The 27,062-nt window shown below is 35.6% G+C and overlaps 1 protein-coding gene and 1 pseudogene across 2 annotated transcripts in view; both read right to left on the bottom strand.

The window, feature by feature from the left end:
* Positions 1–27,062, bottom strand: part of PPP3CC (protein phosphatase 3 catalytic subunit gamma) — a 129,546-nt gene that overhangs the window by 33,317 nt on the left and 69,167 nt on the right. For both annotated transcript variants that reach the window (XM_074209151.1, XM_074209152.1), the window contains exons 4-5: positions 16,094–16,205; positions 898–1,043 (exon numbers count right to left, since the gene is read on the bottom strand). In XM_074209151.1, the coding sequence (XP_074065252.1) occupies positions 898–1,043; positions 16,094–16,205 (258 nt within the window). The remainder of the gene's footprint in view (positions 1–897; positions 1,044–16,093; positions 16,206–27,062) is intronic.
* Positions 16,215–25,809, bottom strand: LOC141504258 (NEDD8-conjugating enzyme UBE2F pseudogene; annotated as a pseudogene).

The following is a 27,062-nucleotide window of genomic DNA, read 5'->3' as shown; positions in this document are numbered from 1 at the left end:
GTTTTGGACAGGCTGAGTTAAAAATGTTATTGGACATCTAGTTCAAGACACCTAATAGGAAATACCTATTACAGGAAATCAATGAAGAAGTCAATAGAGAAGTTAAGTTTAAATAAATAGATCTGATCAACAGCACAGAAAATGATAATTAAAGTCAAAGAAGCTAATGACATCACCAAGAGAAATTAAAGTTTAGAAGAGGAAGACAGGACAGACCCAGGTAGAACATTATGGCATACCCAAGGTTATCCTTGAAGAAGACAGAGTAAAGGAGATTGAAGAGTAGTCAGATTGCTAGGAGGGAAACTAAAGGAGTAGGTGTGATAAAAACTTAGAGAGAAGAGAGTATTAAGGACACTAACAACCTGCCATCAACTGTGGCACTAAGAGGCTGCAGCAATAGCATATCCTATTAAAAACATCTATAAACTAGGCTGAAGGAAACCAACAGGCTCATATCTATGAGTGAACCTGAGGGATGTCTACCCCAAGTATGTCCAGTAGAACAGACAACTGAGAACAATTTGTTCCAACAGCCATGAAGGTTTGCTTCAGCTTCACAGAGCCAGAGGTGAAAGCTGGGAGGCAGGTAAACACCAAAGGAGGAAAGCAGGCCCAAAAAAGTACTCAGCAGCCCTCATACCAGAGGAACTAGTCTTTTCTGAACATCTTGTATACCCCACAGCATAAGTCATGTAGTAACAATAATAAAATAGTATTAACATGATGACAATCATCTTATTAATGTTAATATACAAATGATCTGTGATATTTTTCACTGTCTGGTACTCTCAGCACAGACATTCCCTCCATCAGCACAAACTGAAACAACAGCCATCCATCCAAAATTTAATAGAAAATAAGATTAGTGGATAATTCAGGGAAATGGTTACTTACTCTCCTAATGTCATCTAGAGAATTGATTTCTGGAGACAGTCCTCCATGTACACACAGAAACTGCTGGTTTAAGAGGGCAGCAAGAGGAAGACAATCGAATGTATCCATGCACGCATCATATATCTGTTCTGAATATTTGATTCGACCTAATGGAAAAGGAATATAGTGTTAGAAGAAAAAGGAAAGAGAAAAGAGTTTACCAGACAGGCTAAATGGGTTAATCAAAAGTATGTAAAACAGTTTCAAACCTACTTGTTTTGCATTCATTAAAAGAAAATGAGAGGATATTGACAAAGTTGTCTGAATAGACCAACTAGAATTAGAAACAAATGAAGACAAAAGATTAATATTCTAGGTAAATTCAGTATTATTAAAAGCAAAAACAAAAACCCAACCTCACTCCAATAATCATGGTCAGAAGTTGGATTTTTGTTTTAAGATATCTGTCATTTTCTTGAAAGGGTTTCCTCAGGAAGCCCCTGAAAATAGTCTCAAAACAGGCCTGATCAGAATGGCTAACAAAATGACATTCACAATTCAACATTTTCTTTTCTTTTTTTTTAATTTTGAGATTACATTTTTTTTAGTTTTTTTTTTTTTTTGCAAGGCAATGGGGTTAAGTGGCTTGCCCAAGGCCATACAACTAACTAATTATTGTCTGAGGCCGGATTTGAACTCAGGTACTCCTGACTCCAGGGCCGGTGTTTTATCTACTGCACCACCTAGCCACCCCCACTTTTCTATTTTTTAACTAGTACCAGTTTGATAAATACAGTCCTACAATACAGTTTAAGATTTGGTACTGCTAAACTTCCTTTCCTTTATATATTTTTTCATTAAATCCTTCAATAATCTTGAACTTTTGTTATTCCAAAGAGATTTTATTAATATTTTTTCTAGCTCAATAAATTTTTTTTAAAAACTAAGTGGGATGGTATTAAATAAGTAGATTAGTTTACATAGAATAGTCATTTTTATTATATTGGCTCAGCACACTTATGAACAATTAATATTCTCCAGTTACTTAAATCTTGACTTTATTTGTACAAAAAGTGTATTATAAATGTTCATGTAGTTCCTGAGTTGGTTTTAGCAGGCATACTCCCAGACACTTTATGCTGTCTATGGCTATTTAAAATAGGGTATTACTTATTATCACTTCCTGCAGGGTTGCAGTGGTGATGCTAAAGTTGATGATTTATAAATTGTTTCAACTAGTTTTTTTTTTAACTTAAATATCTAGGATTTTCTAAATATACATCATAATATCTGCAAAAAGGGAATAATTTTATTATAACTCATTCTGATTTGTTTAATTCCTTTTTCTTCTCTTATTGCTAGTGTTTCTAATACAATATTGAATAAAATTGTTAAAATAGCCTGGCTTGTTTCACTCTTGATATCACTGGAAAGGTTTCTAGCTTATCCCCATTACAGATAATGTTTGCGGATGATTTTAGGTAGTATCATTTTAAGGAAAAATTCGTTTAAACCCATACTTTCTAGTGGTTTTTAATAGAATGAGTATTGTATTTTGTCAAAAGCTTTTTCTGCATCCATTGATATAATCATATGATTTGTGCTACTTTTGTTATTGATTATGTTAATTGTTTTGTGCTAAGCCATCTCTGCATTCTGGTATAAATCCCACTTGGATATAATGTATAATCTTTGTGATATAATGCTGTATAGTCTTCTAGCTAGTATTTTATTTAGGATTTTTGCATCGATATTTATGTGAAAAAGGTCTATAATTTTTTTTGCTCTTCCTGATTTAGGTATCAGCACCATATTTGTTTTATAAACTCAAATAATTTATTTAATACTGAAATCAGCTGATCTTTAAATGTCTGGTAGAATTTAAATGTAAATCCATCTAGTCCTGATGTTTTTCCTTAGGAAACTCATTTATATATTCAATTTATTTTTCTAAAATAGATTTATTTAGATATTTTATTTCCTCTTCTGTTAATCTTGGCAGGTCACATTTTTAAGATATTTCTATTTCACATAAATTATTCAATTTATTGTGGACAAGATAGCTCCTAATAATTGCTTTTGATTTCACCTATTAGTGGTATTTTTATCCTTTTCATTTTTGAAACTAGTGATATGATTTTCTTCCCTCTTTTTGTTAATCAAATTAACCAATGGTTTATTTTCTTCCCATAAAACCAACTCCTAGTTTTATTAATTCAATGGATTTCTTTTTTTCTAAATTTACATTTTTATTTATTTACACATTTCTAAAATAGTCTTGTTGTAAGAGAAAGCATAATTCCCCCTTCCCCCATAAAAATAACAAACCTCACAAGAAATAAAGTGAAAGAGGAAAAAAAAATGTGCTTCAGTCTGTGTTCAATGCCATCAGCTCTGTCTCTGGGGTGGATCCAATGGATTTCTTACATTCAATTTTATCAATCTCACATTTAATTTTTAGGATTTTGAATTTGGTGCTTACTTGGGGATTTAAAATATTTTTCTAATTTTTTTTAAACTGCATAGCAAATTCATTATTTGCCTTTTCCTCTGATTGCTCCTTTTGTTGTATTCCATAGACTTTAGTATATTATCATTATTATTATTCTCTTTAATAAAATTATTTTTGTTAATATAATTTTTTCTTTAACTCATTTATTCTTTAAGCCTGGGTTATTTAGTCTTCAATTAATTCTTAACCTGTATTTTCATGCTCTCTTATCAAATATATTTTTATTGCATTATGACCTGAAAAAGATGGATTTAATATTTCTGGGGGGTTTTCTGCATTTAACTATAAAGTTTTAATGTCCTAATTCATGGTCAATTTTTAGAAAGGTACCAAGTACCACTGAGAAAAAGGTATATTCTTTTCTACTCCTATTCAGTTCTCTCCAGATATCTATCATATCTAACATATCTAATATTCTATTCAACTTCTTGACTCTTTCTTTTTTTTAGATTTACCTAGTTTCGAGAGGGAAATGTTGAAGTCCTCCACTATTATGGTTTTTCTATCTATTTCCACCTAAAATTAATTTATTTTTTCTATTAAAAATCTGGGTGCTATAGCATTTAATGTAGGTATAATATTGACATTATTTCATTATCTATGCTATCTATAGTATCATAATGTAGTTTCCTTGTTTATCTCTTAAACAAATCTATTTTAGTTTTAACTGAGATCATGACTGCTATCCCTACTTTTTTTTGAATCAGCTTTAGCATAAAAATGTTACTTTAGTCTTCTATTTTTACTCTACATATATCTTTCATTTTAAATGTATTTCTTGTGAACAACACAGTCAAAGTCTGTTGTTTTTTTTTTTAAATTCATTCTGTTATCCATTTCTATGTTATGGCCAAGTACATCCTATTTATTCATTTATTCATTCAAAGTTATAAATGCAAGTTGTGTATTTCCCTCCACCCTATTTTTCCTCATTGCTTACCTTACTTTTTACCTTATCCCTCTTCAGATATCTAACTTCTGACCACTGCCTCCCTAAATCACACACCTTCGAAGAGTCCTTTCCTTATCCCATCTCCTCACCCTTCTATTACTTTGCAAATAAATGTTTTGATATCCTTCTATTTGTTATTCCCTCTTTAAACCTAGTTTTGATGAGAATGTTTCTAGCACTACTATCCCTCCATTCCCTCCTACCCTATACTAACAGTTCTTCCATTCATACTCATTTGTATAAGATGATTACTCTATTTTACTTCTTCTACCTAATTTTATTTTTTAGGATCATCCTATCATAATCAACTTCAACTCCAAGCCTCATATCTATGTATGCTCTTTCAAACTACCCTAGTAATGGTAAAATTCTCAAGAATTACAAGATTTTCTCACATAAGAAGTAAACAATCTGGCCTTATTTAAATCCCTTATAATTGGTCTTTCATGTTTACTTTCTTATGTTTCTCCTGATTTGTGCGGGTCAGAATTTCCATTCAGTTCTGATCTTTTCCTCATGAATAATTGAAAGTCCTTTAATTAATTAAATATTCATTTTTTATATATAGGATAACTCTCAGCTTTGCTGGGTTATTTTTTTTAATACTTATTCCAATTTTGTACAAACTGTTTTTATACATTAATAAAATATTCTCGTTTAAGAGTAAACAAAATACCCCCTCCCCCAAAAAAATATAGACTCACTTGAGCAATAAAGTAGAGGGGAGAGAAAAAAATTAAAATAAAAAAAATAATAGTAATAATTGTAGGTATGGCCAGGTGGTGCAGTGGATGGAGCACCAGTCCTGGAGCCAGGAGCACACGAACCCATATCTGGCCCTGTACACCCAACAATCGCCCAGCTATGTGAAATGTAAACCACCCCAACCCCACTGCCCTGCATAAACCAAAAAAAGACCTAAAATAAAATAATAATAATAATAATAACAGTAGGGGCGGCTGGGTAGCGGACAGAGCACTGGCCCTTGAGCCAGGAGCACCCGGGTCTAAATCCAACCTCAGGCACCCAACGATCATCCTGCTATGTGGCCCCAGGTGGGCCACCCAGCCCCATTTGCCCTGCTCCCCCCCCCCAAGATAATAATAATAAAAAATGTGCTTCAGTCTGCATTCCAACACCACCAACTCTGTCACGGGTGGATCACATTCTTTAATGATAAGTCCATCACAAAAGTTACTTCCATATTTTTCCACCGTTGCCATTGCTGATCGCAACTCCCTCCATTTGTACTTCTCCACTACCATGTACTATATTTTCTCTCTCCTCTCCTTTCACTCTGACTCTGCTGTAGGGTAGCTGAGTGGCACAGCAGACAGATCTCTGGCCCTGGGGCCAAGAGGCCCTGAGCCCCCATACCACCCTTTAGGCCCAGCATCCACCTGGCCCTATGGTCCCAGAGAGGCCTTCTAATCCCAGCCCCTTGCAAGAAGTAAAAAAGAAAATGTGTTATATCTGACCACTCTCCCCCCATGGTCCATCTTCTCCTCCATCACTCACATCACCCTCCTTCCCCCTGTCCCCCACCTCCTTCTTACTCCAGATGTCTATACCCCATTGAGTATATATGCTGTTTCTTCTCCTAGCCACCTCTGATGAGAGCAAAGAGTCCCTCATTCCCCCTTGCCTTCTCCCCTTCCATGTCATTGCAATAGCTCATTGTAATAAAGAAAAATCTTATTATATGAAATATCTTGGCCTATTCCCCCTCTCCTTTTTCTTTCTCCCATTACATTTCCTTTTTTTTCTATTGACTCCATTTTTACACCATATTTTATCTTCAAATTCAGCTTTCTCCTGTGCTTCATCTATAAAAGCTCTTTCTACCTGCTCTGTTAATTGAGAAGGTTCATATGAGTATTATCAGTGTCATTTTTCTATACAGGAATATATTCAGTTCATCATCATTAAGTCCCTCATATTTTCCCCTTCTCCTCCAATCTCTATACTTCACCTGAGTCCTGTATTTGAAGATCAAACCTTCTGTTCAGCTCTGGCCATTCCAACAGGAACATTTAAAATTCCCCTGGTTCATTGAAAGTCCATCTTTTTCCCTGGAAGAGGACATTCAGTTTTGCTGCGTAGTTGATTCTCAGTTGCATTCCAAGGTCTTTTGCCTTCCAGTATATTCCAAGTCCTATGAGCTTTTAACGTAGTTGCTGCTAAGTCCTGTGAGATCCTGATTACAGCTCCATGGTATTTGAATTGTGTCCTTCTGGCTGCTTGTAATATTTTCTCTTTGACTTGGGAGTTCTGGAACTTGGCTATAATATTCCTGGGGGTTGGTTTTTTTGGATCTCTTTCTCGGGGGCATCAGTGGATTCTCTCCATTTCTATTTTGCCCTCTGCTTCTAGGATATCAGGGCAATTCTCCTCTAGTAATTCTTTGAAAATGATGTCAAGGCTCTTTTTCCTGATCATGACTTTCAGGTATTCCAATAATTTTTAAGTTATCTTTCCTAAATCTGTTTTCCAGATCAGTTGTTTTTTCAATGAGATGTTTCACATTTTCTTCTAATTTTTCATTCTTTTGGTTTTGAAGTATTGAGTCCTGATTTCTTGTAAATTCATCCATCTCCCTGAGTTCTATTCTTTGTCTGAAGGATTGGTTTTCCTCAGAGAGCTTTCTTATCTCTTTTTCCATCTGGCCAATTCTGCTTTTTAAAGCATTCTTCTCCTCAATAACTTTTTTTTAGGTTTTTGCAAGGCAAATGGGGCTAAGTGGTTTGCCCAAGGCCACACAGCTAGGTAATTATTAAGTGTCTGAGACCGGATTTGAACCCAGGTACTCCTGACTCCAGGGCCAGTGCTTTATCCACTGTGACATCTAGCCGCCCCTCGTCAATAACTTTTTGAACTGTTTTATCCATTTGACCTAAGCTGGTTTTTAGCATGCTATTTTCTTCAGCATTTTTTTGGATTTCCTTGACTAAGCTGCTGACTTCATTTTCATGTTTTTCCTGCATCTCTCTCATTTCTTTTCCCAGTTTTTCTTCTAACTCCCTTATTTGATTTTCAAAGTTTTTTTTTTGAGCTCTGTCATAGCCTGAGCCCATTTTCTGTTTTTCTTGGAGTCTTTAGATGCAGGAGCTTGTGCTTCCTCATATTCAGACTGAGTGTTTTGATCCTTTTGGGGCTCACAGGCAAAATATTTCTCAATGGTGTTCCTCTTGTTTCTCTGCTTGCTCATTTTTCCCAGCCTTAGCCTGTTTTGGGGGTGCTTCTTGAGCTTTTGGGACACTCCCACAAGGGTCTCAGTGTGTGAGGCTCTGTCCTCCCTCCTGGTCTGTGAATGACTATATGCACCCCCTTCTGCTATGGAGCTGAGGTGGCGGGGCTCCTGCTGTTATATGAGGGGGCCTAGACTGCTATCAGGATCTGAAGATGGTCAGAGCCCCAGAGTCCTGTTCAGGGGCAAAGTTTGGCAGTCTCTCTCTTCACTCCCCTCCCTAGGTTCCATGGGCTCATGTCCTGGGGGCGCCTGCTTACCGGCTCTGCCTACTTCTGTTTCTTGGATCTGGACTGCCTTGGCCATGCTGCTAGCTGTGTGCCCTGAAGGCTGGGGTTTCATGTGCTCAGTCTGGCAGAGGGCCCCCCCCACTGTTCCCCCAATTTGTGCCTGATGCTCCCTGGGGCGCAAGTCAGGAAACTCCCCTGCTGCTGTGAGCCAGCTTCGCCAGTGCCCTGCGACTGCCTCCGGGAGACTGAAGTTCTTTCGCTCTGGCGGGCCACCCCTCCAACCCTGGGGAGCAGAGCATATCTGTACTTTTCCAGGTTACCTTGAGTAGGAGAACTGCCTCACTGGGTCCCTCTGTGGGTTCTGTCTCTCGAAAATTTAATTAGAGTCCTTAGTTTAGAAGTTTAATGAGAGAGCGCCTAAGATACGATCTGCTCTTGTTGACATCTTGGCTCCGCCCCCTGGGTAAGTTATTCTTGATTGCAAACCCAGCTCCTTTGCTCTTTGTAATATTATGTTCCTGCTCTTCCGTCTTTTAAGAAGCTGCGAAATCTTGTGTTATCCTCCACTGTAGTTCCCTAGTATTTATATCTTTCTTTTTAGTTCCTTGTAGTATTTTTCTCCTTGATCTGGGATTTTTGAAATTTAGCTATGTTCTTGTAAATTTTCATCTTGGAAACTCTTACAGGTGCTAATTGATGAATTTTTTTTCCAATTTTTATTTTATTCTCTAGTTCTAAAACTTCAGGGCAGCTTTTAAAAAAAATTATTTTTTAATTTTTTTAACCTCATCTACATTTATGGGGCAGCTAGGTGGCGCAGTGGATAGAGAACTGACCTTGGAGTCAGGAGGACCTGAATTCAAATCCAACCTCAAACACTTAATAATTGCCTAGTTGTGTGACCTTGGGCAAGTCACTTAACATCACTGCCTTAAATAAAGGGGGGGGGGGAAGTACATCTACTTCCAAAACCCTGAGTTCCAAAGTTTTTCCCTTCTTCCCACTCCACTTCCCCCACTGAGAAAGTCAGTTGCTTGGTGTAGGTTAAAAATGTGTAGCCATGAAACACATTGCTACACAATAGTCATGCTGGAAAAGTAAACATATTCCCTCCTTTCCTCAAAGAAAGAGAAACCTCAAGAAAAATAAAGTGAGGGAAAAAAAAAGTGTATGTCAGTCTGTATTCATTCCATCAGCTCTTTGGGGGTAGATAGCATTATTTAAATAAATCCATCAGAGAAACTGCTTCAATTTCCCCATCCCCACAGTTGCTATTGCTAACTGTATTTTCCCTCCATCCTATTCCTCCCCCCTCCCTCATTTATTCTTTTCTCTCTCCTTTCACCCAGTCCCTCCTCAAAAGTATGTTGAATCTGAGTACCCTCTCTATGATCTTCCCCCTACCCCACCCCACCCACACCCCCAGTCTCCTTTCTCCCATCCCTTTTCTCTCCTATCTTCCTCTAGGTTAAGATAGATTTCTATACCCAATCAAGTGTATGTTACTTCTCTCTGAGCCATTTCTGATGAGAGCAAGGTTCACTCATTCCCCCTACCTTTGTTTTCTTCTACTCCACTGCAAAAGCTTTTTCTTGCCTTATATATGAAATAACTTACCCCATTTAACCTTTCCTTTCCCCTTCACCCAACGGATTCTTTCCCCTCCATCAACTCCATCTTTTAAATATACATTCAAATTCAATTTCCTCCTGTGTCTTGTCATATATATATATATATATATGACAAGACACAGGAGGAAATTGAATATATATATATATATATATATATATATATATATATATACATATACATATATATATTCCTCACTGCTCTAATAAATGAGAAGATTCATATGAGTTATCAGTATCATCTTCCCATGTAGGCATACAAGCAGTTCAATATCATTAAATTCCTCATAATTCACCCTTTCCTTTCACCTTTTTCTATGCTTCACTTGGAGAGCAAACTTTTTATTCGGCTCTGGTCATTTCATCAGGAAAGTTTTAAAGTCCTATATTTCACTGAATATTAATTTTTTCCCCTGAAAGATAATGTTCAGTTTTGCTGGATAGTTGATTCTCAATTGTAATCCAAGCTCTTTTGCCTTCCATCACATTCCAAGTACTGCAAGTCCTTAATGTAGAAACTGCTAAATCTTGTGTTATCCTGTCTGTAACTCCACAATATTTGAGTTGCTTCTTTCTGACTGCTTGTAATATTTTCTCCTTGACTTGGGCATTCTGAAATCTGGTTATAATAATCCTGGTGTTTTTCATTTTGGGATCTTTCAGGAGTTGATCAGTGAATTTCTTCAATTTCTATTTTACACTCTGCTTCTAGGATATCATGGCAATTTTCCTGAATTGTTTCTTGAAAAATGAAATCTAGTTTTTGGGTTTTTTTTGGTCATGACTTTCAGCTATCCCAATAATTTTTCAATTATCTCTCCCATATCTATTTTCCAGGTCAGTTGTATTTCTAATGAAATATTTCACACTTTCTTCTAGTTTTTCATTCTTTTGATTTTGTTTTATTGTTTCTTGATTTCTCACAAAGCCATCAGTTTCCCTTAATTCCATTCTACATTTGAAGGAATTATTTTCTTCAGAGAGGTTTTGTATTTCCTTTTTCATCTGGTCAATTCTGTTTTTTAAGGCATTCTTTTCCTCACTGGCCATTGGACCAACAAACTTGTTTTTAAGGTAATATTTTCTTCATTTTTTTTTTTTTTGTAATTCCTTCATCAAGCTGCTAGGCTTGGTTTTCATGTTTTTCTTGCACTGCTTTTATTTCTCTTCCCAATTTTCCTCCCCTTCCTCCCTCCCCCTTGATTTTCAAAATCTTTTTTGAGCTTTTCCAAAGTCTGAGACCAATTCATTTTTCTTGGAGGATTTGGATACAGAAGCTTTGATTTTTATAATATTTCTAAGTCTGTATCTTGATCCTCTATAGGACCAAAGTAATTGCCTATGGTCATATTTTTTTTTCTTCTGTTGTTTGTTCATTTCCCCAATCTATGACTTGATTTTAAGTCTCCATTAAGGTGGGGCTGTGCTTCCAGGTTAGAGGACTAAACGTTCTCAAGTTTTTGAGGGTTTCTGCATCTGTTTTCAAGGACATCCTCAATTCCTCAATGTCTTATGAGAAGCTCTGACTGCTCTTTTGGACTGTAGATGACTACAAACACTCCTCTCTGCCCTGGAACTGTGAAGAAGGTCTGTGCTCCACTAAGTCAGTAAAGCTCCTTTTCCTGAGACTGGAGCCCCAGACTGCAAACCTGGATTTGACTAAGGGCAAAGCAACAGAATCCTGCCTCAGGGATAGCAAAGAGATCTCTGTAATCTCTCTTGACCCCCTTAGTGTCCTTGGGCTGAGCCCTTTGTTAACACTGACAGGTGGCTCCCCTCTCACTCTGGTCCAGCAGTTTTCCTGCTGAGCTTCCTGATTGTCCTTGGCAATCCCTGGTCTGAGAGGTGTGGAAACCACCACCGCCATGGACCCAGGTGCCTTCAAGGACTGAGGTAGCCCTTCAATCTGCTCCTGGATGGCTGGAGCCAGTTTGTTCCAGCATGACCCAGGCTGCGCTGTGACCCTTTCTAACCTTAGTGCAACAGACCTTTCCCACGGATCTTCCAAGTTATCTTGGGATGGAAAATTGTTTCACTCAGTTTTTCTGTGGGTTTTGCCACTCTAGAAATTGGTTACAATCATTATTTAAAGGTATTTGAAATGACCTGGGGAGAGCTTAAGGGAGTTTCCTGCCTCCACTCTGTCATTGTGGTTCTGCCCCTCAACATAATTTTCTTAATAATTTCTTGAAGTATTGTGTCTAGGGTTTTTTTTTTATCATAACTTTCTTATTTTGTAGCTCCTTTATCTGTTTTTCAGGTCAGTTGTTTTTCTAATGGGATGCTTCTTATTCTCTTCTATTTTTTTCATTTCTTTTGTCTTTATTATTTCTTGGTAACTTATGAAATTATTAGCCTTCCTTGTCCAATTTTAATTTTAAGGAGTATTTTCTTATTTCAAAAATTTTATTTATTTAAGGCAATGAGATTAAGTGACTTGCCCAAGATCACACAGCTAGGCAATTATTAAGTGTCTGAGGTTGGATATGAACTCAGGTCCTCCTGACTTCACAGCCATTGCTCTATTCCCTGTGCCACCTAGATGCCCCAGGAGTATTTTCTTATTTAAGTTTTTGGATTTTTTTTTCAATTGATTGACTTTTTTTTTACTATCATTTTCTTGATTTTTTTGGATTATTCTTATTTTTTCCTAATTTTTCCTGCACTTCTCTTATTTAATTTTTAAAATCCTATTCAAGCTCTTCTAAGAACACTTTTTGGTCTTGTTACTCTTATATTTCTCTTTGAAGTAGAAGTGGTTGTCTTCTTCTAAGTACAAACCCAGATCTCTATCACTTTAGTAGCTATCTATGAGCCAGTTTTTTTCTCTTGTGCTTACTCATTTTTTAAAAACAGCTTATTTCTTGGCTGCTGACTTTGTGTCAGAGTTGGGTTTTGATGCCATGGTGTGGGAGATAGTATCTCAAACTTCAGTTCACCCCTCTGTCCTAGAACTAAAACCAGAGACTTTGCTCTCCTGTGAGTGACCACACAGTCAGCAGGAACCACTCTTTTGTGATCACATTTACTCTCATGTGCTCACTCTTCCTCTACCACAGCCACAACCTGGGAATCTCATATGGTCAGTGCACCTGGAAAATACATCCAGAATGAGTAGAGGACCCTGCACTTTTCCCCTGATCTGCCTGTCTGACTTCCATGCTGTCCATGGGACATAAGTTCCAGCAGGAGAGGCTGCAGCCTATACAACTGCCCCCAGGGCTTGTTGTTTTGTTGGTAACTATCCCAGATATCTGCATTTCAATCATGCCATATCATCATATTGGGAGATCAGGTTTTTCTTAAGATCTTCCCAAGTTGTCTCAAACTGGACAAGTGCTTTCCTCAACTTTTAATTATTTCTGGCTTTCTAAAGTCACTCTGAGGAACTAAAATAAATTACTTGTGGAGGAATTTGGGATAACCAGGTAATTTCCTGTCTCATTCCACCATCATCTCAGAATACCCTCCAGCAACTCACATTTTCAATCTCAAAGCTGTGGCATTTTTTGAAAACATCAGGGATAGGAACTAGATAACCAAAGAAAAAAGTCATTGTCTTTCCCAAATTATCATTTTTTCCAATTTATTCTTATAATAATGCTGTTTTTAATAACAAAATCCAGAAATTGAATTTCTTTTATCTATTAAGCTGCTGTTTAACTGTAAATCCAAAAGTGATCAAATTTAGAAATATCCAGTTTGTATGAGCTGTTCTAAATTCTAAGACCTTTGATTTTTATAAATGATACATAATGGCAAAAGAGATAATTTTAGTCTGAGGAGACCTAGTAAGCAAACTGAAATTTTACCTTCTGCTTTTCTGTAAAATAAAAAAAACTCAAATTATTGTTTGAAAAGACAAAGGCTTGGAATTGTTTTTAAATAATAAGTCATTGAAATGTAAAGATTTTCCCTAGTTTAGATAAGAGAGGAACAAATTCAATTATTTTTTTCAAACTGTAAAAAGATCCAGCTGCACAATCTGGAACTAAGTATTACTTAGTAGTAATTACAGGGTGTTGATTTTTAAATTCTGGGTGGTCCTTTAAGAGAAATCAGCCTGTCAGTGAAAAACAGCTACAAAATAAAGATATCCCTTATGCAGGAAAGAAGCAAAATCAAAATCCCAACAACCCTATAATTGCATTAAGGTGAATTTTTTTTTCATGTTTCAGACTCAGGGCTGGTACAGAAACTAAAGGCAAACAAAAGACAGTTAAAAAGAGAAGCAAACTGTTGGGTATTTTCTCCTAAAATCATTTTGCTTTGTATAAACTACTTATCATTATGGCAAACTCAAGTAAAAAAGCAAATAAAACTCCAGAGATGGAAAAACCTACACAACACACTTAATATGTCTTTGTATACCTTTCTATGTCTTCTAAAAAAAAAAAGATTCATTCTAATGGTCAGCAAGAACTTAGTAATAAAAGGGAGAACTGGGGTAAATTTTCATTGAAAACAGAAAAATGTACTCTAATTTTGATTGATATACCTCACTGTCTTCAGTTTTGACCTACAATCTAATAATGCTCAAAAAACAGATATTAAGAATTAGCTACAATATGTTGACTATTTTAAATTAAGTAGATTGTTCAAGATGTTCAAGAGGACTGTTAAATTTGATTTTATAGTTTCAAGAAAAAGAGCTTACCACCTTATGCCAGGAAATAACTTCATGGGGGCAGGGGTAGGAGTTCCTGAAATTTTTTCAGTTCCATTTTCACCTCCTCTCATGGTTAAAGGTAAGCTGAATGACACCACCAAAAAGAGGTGAAGGTAAGGGGAACTATTGCTATAATGATATTAAGTAGACTTATCAAAACTTTAAATAACATGATCTTATTTTCTGAACTAATTATCAAATTGGTCCAAACTGATGTGGCCAACCCTCTCCCCATCACAAGATCTCTATGAATAGAAAAAATGAAACACAATGAAAAATTACATAAAATTACTGCATACAAAATATAGAACTTTTTTTTCCCTGCTGATAAATAATTACAAAATGGAGTCTCATAGCAACTTAAATAAAACCCAGGGGAATGTGGGTATTGGGGATGGCAAACAGACTTTAGCCGCTTTCTTAGTCATTTAAAATTTAGCTAGATAGAACATTCTCACTTGCTTCTCTTACCCCAGGCTTCCTCTTTTCTTATGATTACCCTATTTTTTTTTTTTATTTAAGGCAATAGAGTTAAGTGATTTGTTCAAGGTCAATCAGGTCCTGATTCCAGGGCCAGTGAGCTATTCACTGCACCACCTAGCTGCCATTGATCATCCTATCATAAGAAGAAACAGTTTGACTTTATTAAATCCCTTATTAATTCTGTTCAGAGAGTAGCCCATCACAAAGTTTGAAAACTCCACTATTTCTATGGGATCTATCCATTCATAACTCCTGACAGTTTTTCCTCTGCTGTTATATAAGCTTCACAGACTCATGTCTGCTGTCAGCAGTTGATTTATGATTATCTACCTACAAGTGGGAAGTACCACCTTTAGAAAGGGGATTTTACAGGATTCCATCTCATATATCATTTCTAGAGATTCTTCCCCCCCCCCAAAAAAAGGGGGGGAGCTGACAGGGGTAAAAGGGAAGGGGAGAAAGTATAGGCAGGTTTTTTCAATGAATGCCTATTTTCAAGGATGATAGAGCAGGCAATCCTTCAGAGACTGCAAGTAAGACTGGCTTACTTTGCAATATGAGTAGTTGGGGGTATTGGTTCCTCTAGCACATGTGTTGGCCTGTGAGAATGTCATGTGATAATGCTTCTGCTATTAGGGAGACCACCCAGGCTTAAGCAATCTATGATATCAAGAGCAAAATTACAGGTTACACTAATGCTTCATAATGAATGTGATGGAAAGTAAACATGAAATACTGGGTTTGAGTTTTGGATCCAGTAGCAACAGGGTTTCTTGTGCGACTATGGGCAAGTTTCTTAACCTCTCTAGGCTTTATTTTCCTTTTATGCAAATAGGAGTAGGAATGTTTTCACTTTCCAAGTCACACAACTATTGTGAGGAAATGGCTTTGTAAACTTTAAAATATAAAAGAAATATAAATTATATAAACTAGATTATTATTAAAGGGGGGAAAATTGTGGCCTTTGTTCAGAGTAAAATGACTTTTTTAAAAATTTATTTGATCACTTTTTAAGTTTTTTCAAGTTAGGGAAAAAAAGTAAACCAATTCCACAAGTGAATATAGTTTTGAAAGTTAATAAGGCAAATCTAAGATATTACAATCAGAAAACCTTCTGAGATACTGCATTCATGGCCTGTTTGCTGCTTTCTCACATTTTTTTTTTTTTTTTTAGTTTTTGCTAGGCAATAGGGTTAAGTGGCTTGCCTAAGGCCACACAGCTAGGTAATTATTAAGTGTCTGAGGCCGGATTTGAACTCAGGCAGTGCTGACTCCAGAGCTGGTGTTCTATCCACTGCGCCACCTAGCCGCCCTTGCTTTCTCATATTTTAGCCTTGAAATAAATACACACACACACACACACACACACACACACACACACACACACACACAACCTATAAACCAGTAACATTACAACAATTTTATTTTTATATATTCTTTTAATTTGAGACTAACCATTTACAAAGGTTCTTGTAAAGAGAACAAATTATACTTACATTCCTGTCTGAAGGTGAAGTATTCTGTGAGATGCCTGCATTCATGGTTGCCTCGAAGCAGAAAGAACGTTTTGGGATGATGAATCTTTAAACTCCATAAGTATAACACACACTATAAGATAAATTCAAGGATAGAATTACACTCAATAAATTATTTATAAGGGGAAAAAAATCAGAAAATAGATTAGAAATGCCGAGGAGAGTTCCAAAAATTCCTAAGAAATTGGGTATTTAATACTATGTCTAATTTACAAACTAAACTCTAAAGCATTAAAGAGCTAGGTAAATAGTTCAAAATTTAATAGTAAAATTCAAAGTCTAAGCTAGAATGAAAGTGTAAATTTGTTAAACCCCTGGTTCTAGAATTCACAGTACTACACTTTATCCTCTTTGAGTTCTTTTGAAACAAAAGGAGAATAATATTAAAAAAAAATCTGTATTTAGTAGACACTTCAAATAATTGGCAGATAGTATTACTTCCACTTGAAACTAGTCTCATGGCACATGGTTCCGTAAGATATCTTTCTTCCAATAGCAGAAAAAGAAAAACAATTTCCAAGGTAGCTTCCTAGCTTCAATAAATTTAAAGGGAAGAAAGCAAATAAAATTGGAATAGTAGGTTAAATTGTAAAAGTTTTATTTTGTATTCTCAAAAGTGTAAGCTACCACTCAGTTATGTGACAAACTAATGTTAAATACAAACATATGCTTCTTATTTTAGTATAATAAGGAGGATAACTCAAATGCTGTGGTGAACCTCCTTTCAGCAAATACTAGGCTACCTTTGATATTCAACTTTTCATACATCAATAACCAAGCTCTTTAAAATTTATTGTCATCCAACATTTATTCTACCTCCATATGTCTCAAATTTTTATGTCAAGTATACATACTGAAGATGAATAAAATAGTGGGTCTTAACTTTAGGAAGAAACAAACTTTTGTTGTTAGATTCCTTGGAAATTTATATATTAAGACTATTGTTGAAGTTTTATCCAAAATCACCACTATTTTTTTTCTCATGACTACAAACTAGTATATATCATTTTAAATGGGGTTGATTTTTAAAAGACCATACCACAGCAAACACATTAAAATAAAAATAATGAAAGGTCTGTAATGGTTTTTATTTTCAAAAAACATCCTAAACTTTATAATACAGAAGCTGAAATGATCAAGAGCCAATTTGTAATATTCTTAGATGTTGCAGATTTCATTTTTTCCATTAAAGGTACTTAATAAAATGCTTTCTGATTGTTTTTCACAACCAGGGATTAACAATAACAATAGCAGGGCGGCTAGGTAGCATAGTGGATAAAGCACTGGCCGTGGAGTCAGGAGTACCTGGGTTCAAATCCGGCCTCAGACACTTAATAATTACCTAGCTGTGTGGCCTTGGGCAAGCCACTTAACCCTATTTGCCTTGCAAAAACCTAAAAAACAAAACAAAACAAAAAAAATAACAATAGCAATCAAAGCTCTAATTTATTAAGTGTTTTAAGGCTCAAAAGTGCTTAACATAGTAAGATCACTTTGATACTTACAACCACAACCCCATTAGGTAGGGGCTAATATTATCTCTTACAGATGATAAAACAGAAACCTAGAGAGGTCAAATGACTTGGCTAGTGTCATATAATCTTACTGATTATATGACACTAGCTGTCTGAGGCTGGATCTGAAATTATGCCTTCCTGACTCTAGGTCCTGCACAGGAGAATGAGTTCAAGTTTGACTTCAATAAATTCCAATTGAATAAATATATTCCAATGAAATCCCCTAAAAAACAACAATAGAAGAGTGAAATCTATGTAAAATAGTAGTCAGGAAAACAAATTTATCATTCTATTCTAGAGAAAGCTGTCATGTTTTAAAAAGCATTTAAACTTTTATTTAAAACTTCTAGGATGTATTAATATTTAATCACAGATTTACCAGTTTTGCTAAAGAAAAATGTGAATAATATAATTTTTAATATAAGTTAAAATGAAGTCTTTTCTTTTCAAGACAAAAGCACGTAAAAAAAGAAAATAGTATCATATAAAATGCCTAGTGATCCTCCTAATAATCAAAAAGTAGATACTTCTCTTAGAGTTATTTCCCCCCCTCAACTAGGGCAGTGACCTCTAAACTTTCTGACTGCATAATTCAACCATAAAAAGATTTGGGGGTATGCATATAAATGATATACATACACTATTGTAATATATTCATATACATAAGGAGAAAAGCATTTAAAAATAGAAACCAAAGACAAAATCATCAAAATTCTAAAATGATCATTTTTTTTAATACTATTTTTAAGGAAGGTATCATTATTCTGGAAAACTTGAAATAACACTTTGATAGAACAGTTCAAAAGTCTGGTTCTAAGTTCAATGTATTTTGATATTTGTCCCAAAGATAAGATCCAGATGGGTGAATTGCATCATTAGTTGTATTTAAAAATCATTATTTTAATTTTTCAATCCCACCCAACAATTATGCAAAGGTTCTTAGTGAAATGTGTCTAATAAATTTCCATCTTTCCTATTAGCACTTATTCTTTTTACAACTAATCAGAAATTTCTTCAGTGTCTTTATGTAGTATTTGTGGGAAACCCTTTTTTCCTTTGAATATTCTTTCAAATATTCAATATTCAAATGTTTCAGTAGTGTCTCTTTGCAGACTATAATTTCTGAATCTATAATAATTCTTCATTATGATTGGTATCTTTAGTTTACTTATTTGTCCATTCTTAATTCCTGAAGTGGGGATTTTGTCCAGGGCTGACAGTCCTGCTGGTTTTCCATCTGAATCAGTCAGATAGATTCCTGTCCTTATCTCTACCTTCTACAGTTAGGCACCATTCTTCCCCCATTGTGTATCCTTGAGGTTCAGAACTTTCAATCTCTTGGCAGTATTAAAAAACAAAACAGAGTTACCTCTACTCAACAATGAGAAATCAAAATGCTTTAGTGGAAAATAATCTTAGCATATAATGTTTCATAATTATTTTGTTATCTAATAACTTGTCAAAAATATGAGATAACATCATTGACTACATTAGAATAATTTTGGAAAGCCTTGGGAAGCAAGGATATGAAACTTTCAGCATACACTCATTTTTAATGCCCTTGAAAGTTTCTTCTTTTTTAATTTACAAATTTGTTCCAAAATATTCTTACACTAAATGGTATCAATATTCCATGAGGAGATGTGCGCATTTGGTCCACTGTGCCAGAGATGGGCTGTCCAGCCCTAACTGGCCTTTGAAGGACCACAAGCGAGCCCAGCCTCACTCTGAGTGAGCAGAGAACTGACCCCACTGTGGTAGCTATCAAGTCTAGGCAAGCAATAGCTCAGGATTCATCTCTTTAAATTTCTCAAGAATATCATCAAAATGATTTCTGGCCAAGATGGTGGAGAAAAGACAGAAAACACCTGAATCTTCCTTCATTAGACTTGGTTTAAAGTTAACTTACATACACACACACACACACACACACTCAGTTAACTTAAAAAACATCTTATCATTCAAATATTAAAAGTGGAAAAGGGGAGGGGGGATGGAGACAGGGAGGGGGGGAAAGGGGAACTAAAAGAAGGAAGGGAAGGGAAGGGAAAAGGGAAAAAGGGAAAGAAAAGGGAGGGGGATATAGGAGGGCAAACAGACTGAGGGGGTGGTATTCAGAAACAAAATACTGGGGAATATGGATAAAGGGAAAAAAGGGGAAAATACAAACAATGGGAAGATAGCATGGAAGGCAATGAAGACTTAGTAATTATAACTTTGAATGTGAATGGGATGAACTCTCCCTTAAAATGTAAGTGAATAGCAGAGTGGATTACAAACCAGAATCCTATAATATGCTGCTTACAAGAAACTCATTTGAAGCAGAGATACATATAGAGTAAAGGTAAAAGGTTGGAGCAAAATATATTTTGCTTCAGCTGAAATAAAAAAAGCAGGGGTAGCAATCCTTATCTCAGACAAAGCAGCTGCAAAAATGGATAGCATTAAAAGAGATAAGGAAGGAAACTCTATCTCCTAAAAGGTACCATGGACAATAAAGTGATTTCAATACTGAATATGTATGTACCCAATGGGATAGCATCCAAATTCTTAGAGAAGAAGCTGAAAGAACTACAGGAAGACATAGACAGCAAAACTCTACTAGTGGGAGACCTCAACTTCCCACTCTCAGATTTAGATAAATTTAATCATAAAATAAACAAGAAAGAAGTAAAGGAGGTAAATAGATTATTAGAAAATCTAGATATGATAGACTTATGAAGGAAACTGAACGGGGACAGAAAGGAATATACCTTTTTCTCCACAGTACATGGCACTTATACAAAAATTTACCATATACTAGGGCATAGAAACCTAATAATAAATTGCAGAAAGGCAGAAATAGTGAATACATCTTTCTCAGATAACAACACAATAAAAATCATATGCAATATCGGGCTAAGGAGATATAGACCCAGAACCAATTGGAAACTGAATAACCTCATTTTAAAGAATGAGTGGCTCAAACAACAAATTATAGAAAGAATTATTATATCCTAGATAATGACAATAATGAAACAACATACCAAAACCTATGGGATTCACTCAAAGCAACTGTCAGGGGATATATTATAGCTTAAATGCTTACATGAATAAATTAAAGAAAAAGGAAATCAATGAACTAAATATGCAACTAAAAAAATTAGAGAAAGAACAAATTAAAAACCCCCAATTAAATACCAAATTAGAAATTCTAAAAATTAAAGGAGAAATTAATAAAACCGAAAGCAAAAAAACTACTGAATTAATAAATAAAACCAAGAGGTGGTTTTATGAAAAAAAAAAAAACAATAATTTGTTTTTAGGCTTTTGCAAGGCAAATGGGGTTAAGAGGCTTCCCCAAGGCCACACAGCTAGATAATTATTAAGTGTTTGAGACCGGATTTGAACCCAGGTACTCCTGACTCCAGGGCCAGTGCTTTATGCACTGTGCCCCTAGCCTCCCCTTAAAAAAAACAATAAAATTGATAAACCCCTGGTCAATTTGATAAAGAAGAAAACCAAATTGCTAGTATCATGAATGAAAAAAAAGGTGAACTCATCACCAATGAGGAGGAAATTAAAGTAATAATTTGGAATTATTTTGCCCAACTCTATGCCAATAAATTTGACAATCTAAGGGAAATGAATGAATATTTACAAAAATATAAGTTGCCCAGGTGAAATAAAGAGACTAAATACCTAAACAACCCTATCTAAGAGAAAGACATTCAACAAACCTCAGTGAACTCCCTAAGAAAAAATCTCCAGGGTCTGATAGATTCACAAATGAATTCTACCAAACATTTAAGGAACAATTTGTTCCAATTCTATATAAACTCTTTTTTTTTTTTAGGTTTTTGCAAGGCAAATGGGGTTAAGTGGCTTGCCCAAGGCCACACAGCTAGGTAATTATTAAGTGTCTGAGCCCAGATCTGAACCCAGGTACTCCTGACTCCAAGGCCGGTGCTTTATCCATTATACCACCTAGCCACCCCCCCCCCCCAATTCTATATAAACTCTTTGGGAAAATAGGGTAAGACAGAATTCTGCCTAACTCTTTGTATGACATCAATATGGTGTTGATACCTAAACCAGGAAGAGTTAAAACAGAGAAAGAAAATATAGACCTATCTGCCTGATGAATATAGATGCAAAAACCTTAAATAAAATCTTAGCAAAATGATTACAACAAGTTATCATCAGGATAATACATTTTGACCAAGTATGATTTATCCCAGGAATGCAGGGCTGCTTCAATATTAAAAAAAAACTGTTAGTATAATTAATTATATCAAAAACAAACCTATAAGAAATTATATAATTATAGCAATAGATGTTGAAAAAGCTTTTGACAAAATGCAGCACCCATTCCTACTAAAAACACTAGAGTATGTAGGAATAAATAGACTGTTCCTTAGAATATTAAGCAGTATCTATCTGAAACCATCAACAAACATTATATTCAATGGGGAGAGGCTAGAGGCAATCTCAATAAGATCAGGGATGAAACAAGGATACCCATTATCACCACTACTATTCAATATTATATTATAAATGTTAGCTTCAGCAATTAGAGAAATTAGAATTGGGAAGGAAGAGAAAATTTTCTCATTCTTTGCAGATGACATGATGGTCTACCTAGAGAATCCCAAGAAATCATCCAAACAACTACTGGAAACAATTAGCATTTTAGTAAAGGTGCAGGATATAAAATAAACTCAAAATCCTCAATGTTTTTATATATGACTAGCAAGATACAGCAGGAAGAGCTAGAAAGAGAAATCCCATTCAAAGTAACCTCAGATAATAAAAAATACCTGGGAGTCTATTTGCCAAGGCAGACTCAGAAACTTTTTGAAAACAATTACAAAACACTTATCACACAAATTAAATCAGATTTAAATAACTGGGAAAACATCAATTGCTCATGCATAGGTCAAGCTAATATAATAAAAATGACAATTCTACCAAAACTAAACTACCTGTTTAGTGCCCTACCAATCAAAATTATTCCAAAAAATTACTTTAATGAGTTAGAAAAAGTGGTAAGTTAATTCATATGGAGAAATAAAAAGTCAAGAATTTCCAGGGATTCAATGAAAAAAAAGTGCAAAAGAAGGTGGTTTAGCCCTACCTGATCTAAAATTATATTATAAAGCATTGGTCATCAAAACTGTCTGGTATTGGCTAAGAAATAGAGTGGTGGACCAGCGGAATAAACTAAGTGCAATAGCAGAAAACAATTATAGTAATCTGCTGTTTGATAAACCCAAAGAGTTCAGCTACTGAGATAAAAACTCTCTCTTCGATAAAAACTGCTGGGAAAATTGAAAGTCAGTATGGAAGAAACTTAGATTAGACCAACACCTCACACCCTATACCAAGATAAGACCCAAATGGATACAGGACTTAGACATAAAAAATAATATTAAAAGCAAACTAGAAGATCAAGGACTATTTACCTGCCAGATCTATGAAAAGGGAAGCAGTTTATGACTAAGGAAGAGATGGAGAACATAACCAAAAACAAACTAGATAATTTTGATTACATTAAATTAAAAAGCTTTTGCACAGACAAAACCACTGTAACCAAGATCAAAAGAAATGTAGTAAACTGGGAAACAATCTTTACAACTAATGTTTCTGACAACGGAACTCATTTCTAAAATATACAGAGAACTGAGTCAAATTAAAAAAAAAAAGCCATTCCCCAATTGACAAATGGTCAAAGGATATGCAAAGGCAATTTACAGATGAGGAGATCAAAGCAATCCATAGTCATATGAAAAATTGCTCTAAATCATTACTTATTAGTGAAATGCAAATTAAAGCATCGCTGAGTTACCACCTCACACCTCTCAGACTGGTCAGTATGACCAGAAAGGATGATGATCATTTTTGGAAGGGTTGTGGGAAATCTGGGACACTTATCACACCATTGGTGGAGCTGTGACCTCATCCAACCTTTCTGGAGAGAAATTTGGAACTAAGTCCAAAGGGCAACAAAATGTGCGTACCCTTTGATCGAGTAATACCACTACTGGGTCTACACCCTGAAGAGATGATGAAAAAGGGTAAATACATCACTTGTACAAAAATAATCATAGCAGCCCTGTTTGTGGGGGCATAGAATTGGAAATCAAGTAAAACTGTGGTGTACCTATGCCATGGAACGCTATTGTTCTATTAGAAACCAGGAGGGATGGGAATTCAGGGAAACCTGGAGGGATTTGCATGAACTGATGCTGAGTGAAATGAGCAGAACCAGAAAAACACTGTACACCCTAACAGCAACATGGGGGCGATGATCAACCTTGATGGACTCGCTCATTCCATCAGTGCATCAGTGACAATTTGGGGCTGTCTGCAACAGAGAATACCATCTGTATCCAGAGAAAGAACTGTGGAGTTTGAACAAAGACCAAGGACTGTTATCTTTAATTTAGGAAAAAAAGTGATATCTTAATTGTCTGATCTTGCTATATCTTATACTTTATGTTTCTTCCTTGGGGATGTGATTTTTCTCTCATCATATTCAATTTGGATCAATGTATTCCATGGAAACAAAATAAAGACTGGCAAATTGCCTTCTGTGGGGTGTGGGGTGGGTGGGAGTGAAGTGATTAAGGAAAAAATTATAAAACTCAAAACAAATAAAATCTTTAATTACAAATAAAGAATATCATCAATAGGCTATATACAGTACAGGTTTAGAAAATAAACATTTTTAAGCAAACAACTTTTTAAAACCAAATACACACAAGTTCTTGCTATATTTATGTGGAGTTCTCCATGTAAATGGACAATTAGGAAGGTTCTCTTCTTCAGTACACTGTCAGGAATCACAAGCCAATGGGGTGGATGGGGAGTTGGAAGGAAGATACTGATTTGTTTTTTTCTTTCTTTCTTTAAGTGATAGATATAAGCCAGAGATACAAAACCATGGTCCTGCTCTCCTTCATCATCTGGCATAATGTTTAATGCAATTTTCAACTTTATTCCAGAAGTCCTCCTTGTCTAGAAGATGGTGCCCTGCAGTTTCAAAATTCAAAGGATCATCAAAATTCAGAAGGTCAGTAAATAGAGTTTAATCCCCACACAACACCCTTTAATGTTTTGGTGGGTGCCCATCCAGCACCATCAACTGAATGTTCTCTCAGTAGGCTCAAACAGATTTCCTCCATCTCTGTGATGTTAGGGTACCAGATTCTAGTCAATTATTTTACTTTGGGAGGCTGGATTGACTGTTAGCTGGGGTGACTATTAGCTGAAAGTAGTGAAGCTTATTTGGATCAGGAAAATTCACTTTACATGTACAAGGTAAATTGGCTTCAAGCTCTGCAACCTCTTTCACAAGCAGCTTGTCCCTCACAGATACTCTCTGAGTGGAGTCTGAGGCTGCATCAGGTAGACGGGATTCTTTAATGCACTCATCTCTCCTCAACTTGCTCACCAATTTGAGCATTACTGCTACCTTTACCTTTGGGACCCCCACATCATCCGCCAGAACTGGATCTGTAGCAGCTGCACTCTGGCTCACTGGCCTCTGGCTCCCGACCCCTCAGGCAGTGGCAATGGCAAAGGCTGAAAGTTTATTCTTCTGCCCGAAGCATTTTTATTTAGTGGCTTATTATAAATACCCAGAGTACCTCAGCTTAGGTGATGAAATTTCTTAATCCCTATTTTTCCTTATTTCCTATTTCCTTTTTTCAATATATCTTTTAATTTTTTTTTAGCATGTTGAGGACTGAAAAACTTATAAAACCATTTCAAAATTCTATATGAATGTTTTACATTTCAGTAAGATAATCTCAAAATGCATAAACTCCAATCTTCTCCAGAAAACACTTAAGTCCCTATTATATGTGAGTTCCTGTGGTTACAAAGACAAAACTAAAAACTGTCAGTGAGCTGACATTCACTAGAAAGATATAAAGAAATACATAATAATTTGATGAGGCAAAAGGAGAAAGAGAGAGAGAGAGCACAAATAACTTTGAGGATCAGGACAAACCTCCAATTGGAGCTAGCATATAGGCTGAACTAAACCAGATTCATCCCCGCCCCCAAATAGCTTTTTGTTTTTTACAGTTGTATGTATAGACAGTTAAAAAATTTTTTTTGAAATTAGATTTTTTTAATTTATTTTTATTAAAGATATTATTTGAGTTTTACAATTTTCCCCCAATCTTGCTTCCCCCCCCCCCCAGAAAGCACTCTGTCAGTCTTTACTTTGTTTCCATGTTGTACCTTGATCCAAATTGGGTGTGATGAGAGAGAAATCATATCCTTAAAGAGAAGAGAAGTCTAAGAGGTAACAAGGTCAGACAATAAGCTATCTGTTTTTTTTTTCTAAATTAAAGGGAATAGTCCTTGCACTTTGTTCAAACTCCACAGCTCCTTATCTGGATACAGATGACACTCTCCTTTGTAGACAGCCCAAAATTGTTCCCAATTGTTGCACTGATGGAATGCGCAAATCCTTCAAGTTTGAACATCACTCCCATGTTGCTGTTATAGATTTTCTTTATTTAAGGCAATGGGGTTAAGTGACTTACCCAAGGTCACACAGCTAGACAATATTAAGTGCCTGTGGCCTAATTTGAACTCAGGTCCTCTAGATTCTGGGCCAGCGCTCTATCCACTGCACCTAACTGCCCTTTTGGCATTTTTTTAAAATAAAATTTTGAATTCCAAATTTTCTACTATCCTCCCTCCCTTTGAAGGCAAGCAATTTGATAGATTACATAACATGTATAGGTTATATATCATGTATAATCATATAAAACACATTTCCTTTCATTTTAAACATGAGGACACTGTGGTCCAGAGAGGTGAAGAGATTTGTCCTAAGTCTTTCAGGTAATAAGTTTCAAAGACTGCAATTGCACCCGAATTCTTGAATTTCAAGGCTAGGCCTCTCATTCTCCAACTGATATGCAGTCCCAGAATATATAGAGGGGCAGCTAGATGGCGCAGTAGATAAGGGCCTGGAGTCAGGAGGACCTGAGATAAAATCCGGCCTCAGACACTTAATAATTACCTAGCTGTGTGATCTTAGGCAAGTCACTTAACACCACTGCCTTGGAAAAACCAAAACCAAATCCAAAAACAAAGAATATGTACAAGTAGTTTTTAAAATAATAAACCCAAGCTGTCAATAGCTATTAAAAAATGCTCCAAATCAGTAGGAAATAAGAGAAATGCAATGGAAACAATTCAAGTTCTACACCACAGACATCAGATTAGGGGAGACAGGAAAATAGGAACATTAATCCATATTGTAAAGGTTCAATGAGCTGGTCCAAACATTCTGAACATCAATTTGGAACAATATTCCAAAAAAACACATTAAACTGTTTATTATTTTCTTTGATACAGCATTACTAGGCCAAAATCCAAAATGTTTGAAGAAAGAGGAAAAGGATTCA

The sequence above is a fragment of the Macrotis lagotis genome, chromosome 1 (genome assembly GCF_037893015.1).
Source record: "Macrotis lagotis isolate mMagLag1 chromosome 1, bilby.v1.9.chrom.fasta, whole genome shotgun sequence".
NCBI classification, from domain to species: domain Eukaryota; kingdom Metazoa; phylum Chordata; class Mammalia; order Peramelemorphia; family Peramelidae; genus Macrotis; species Macrotis lagotis.
The sequence above is the reverse complement of the archived record's forward strand: the minus strand, read 5'-3'. Positions and strand labels throughout refer to the sequence as shown.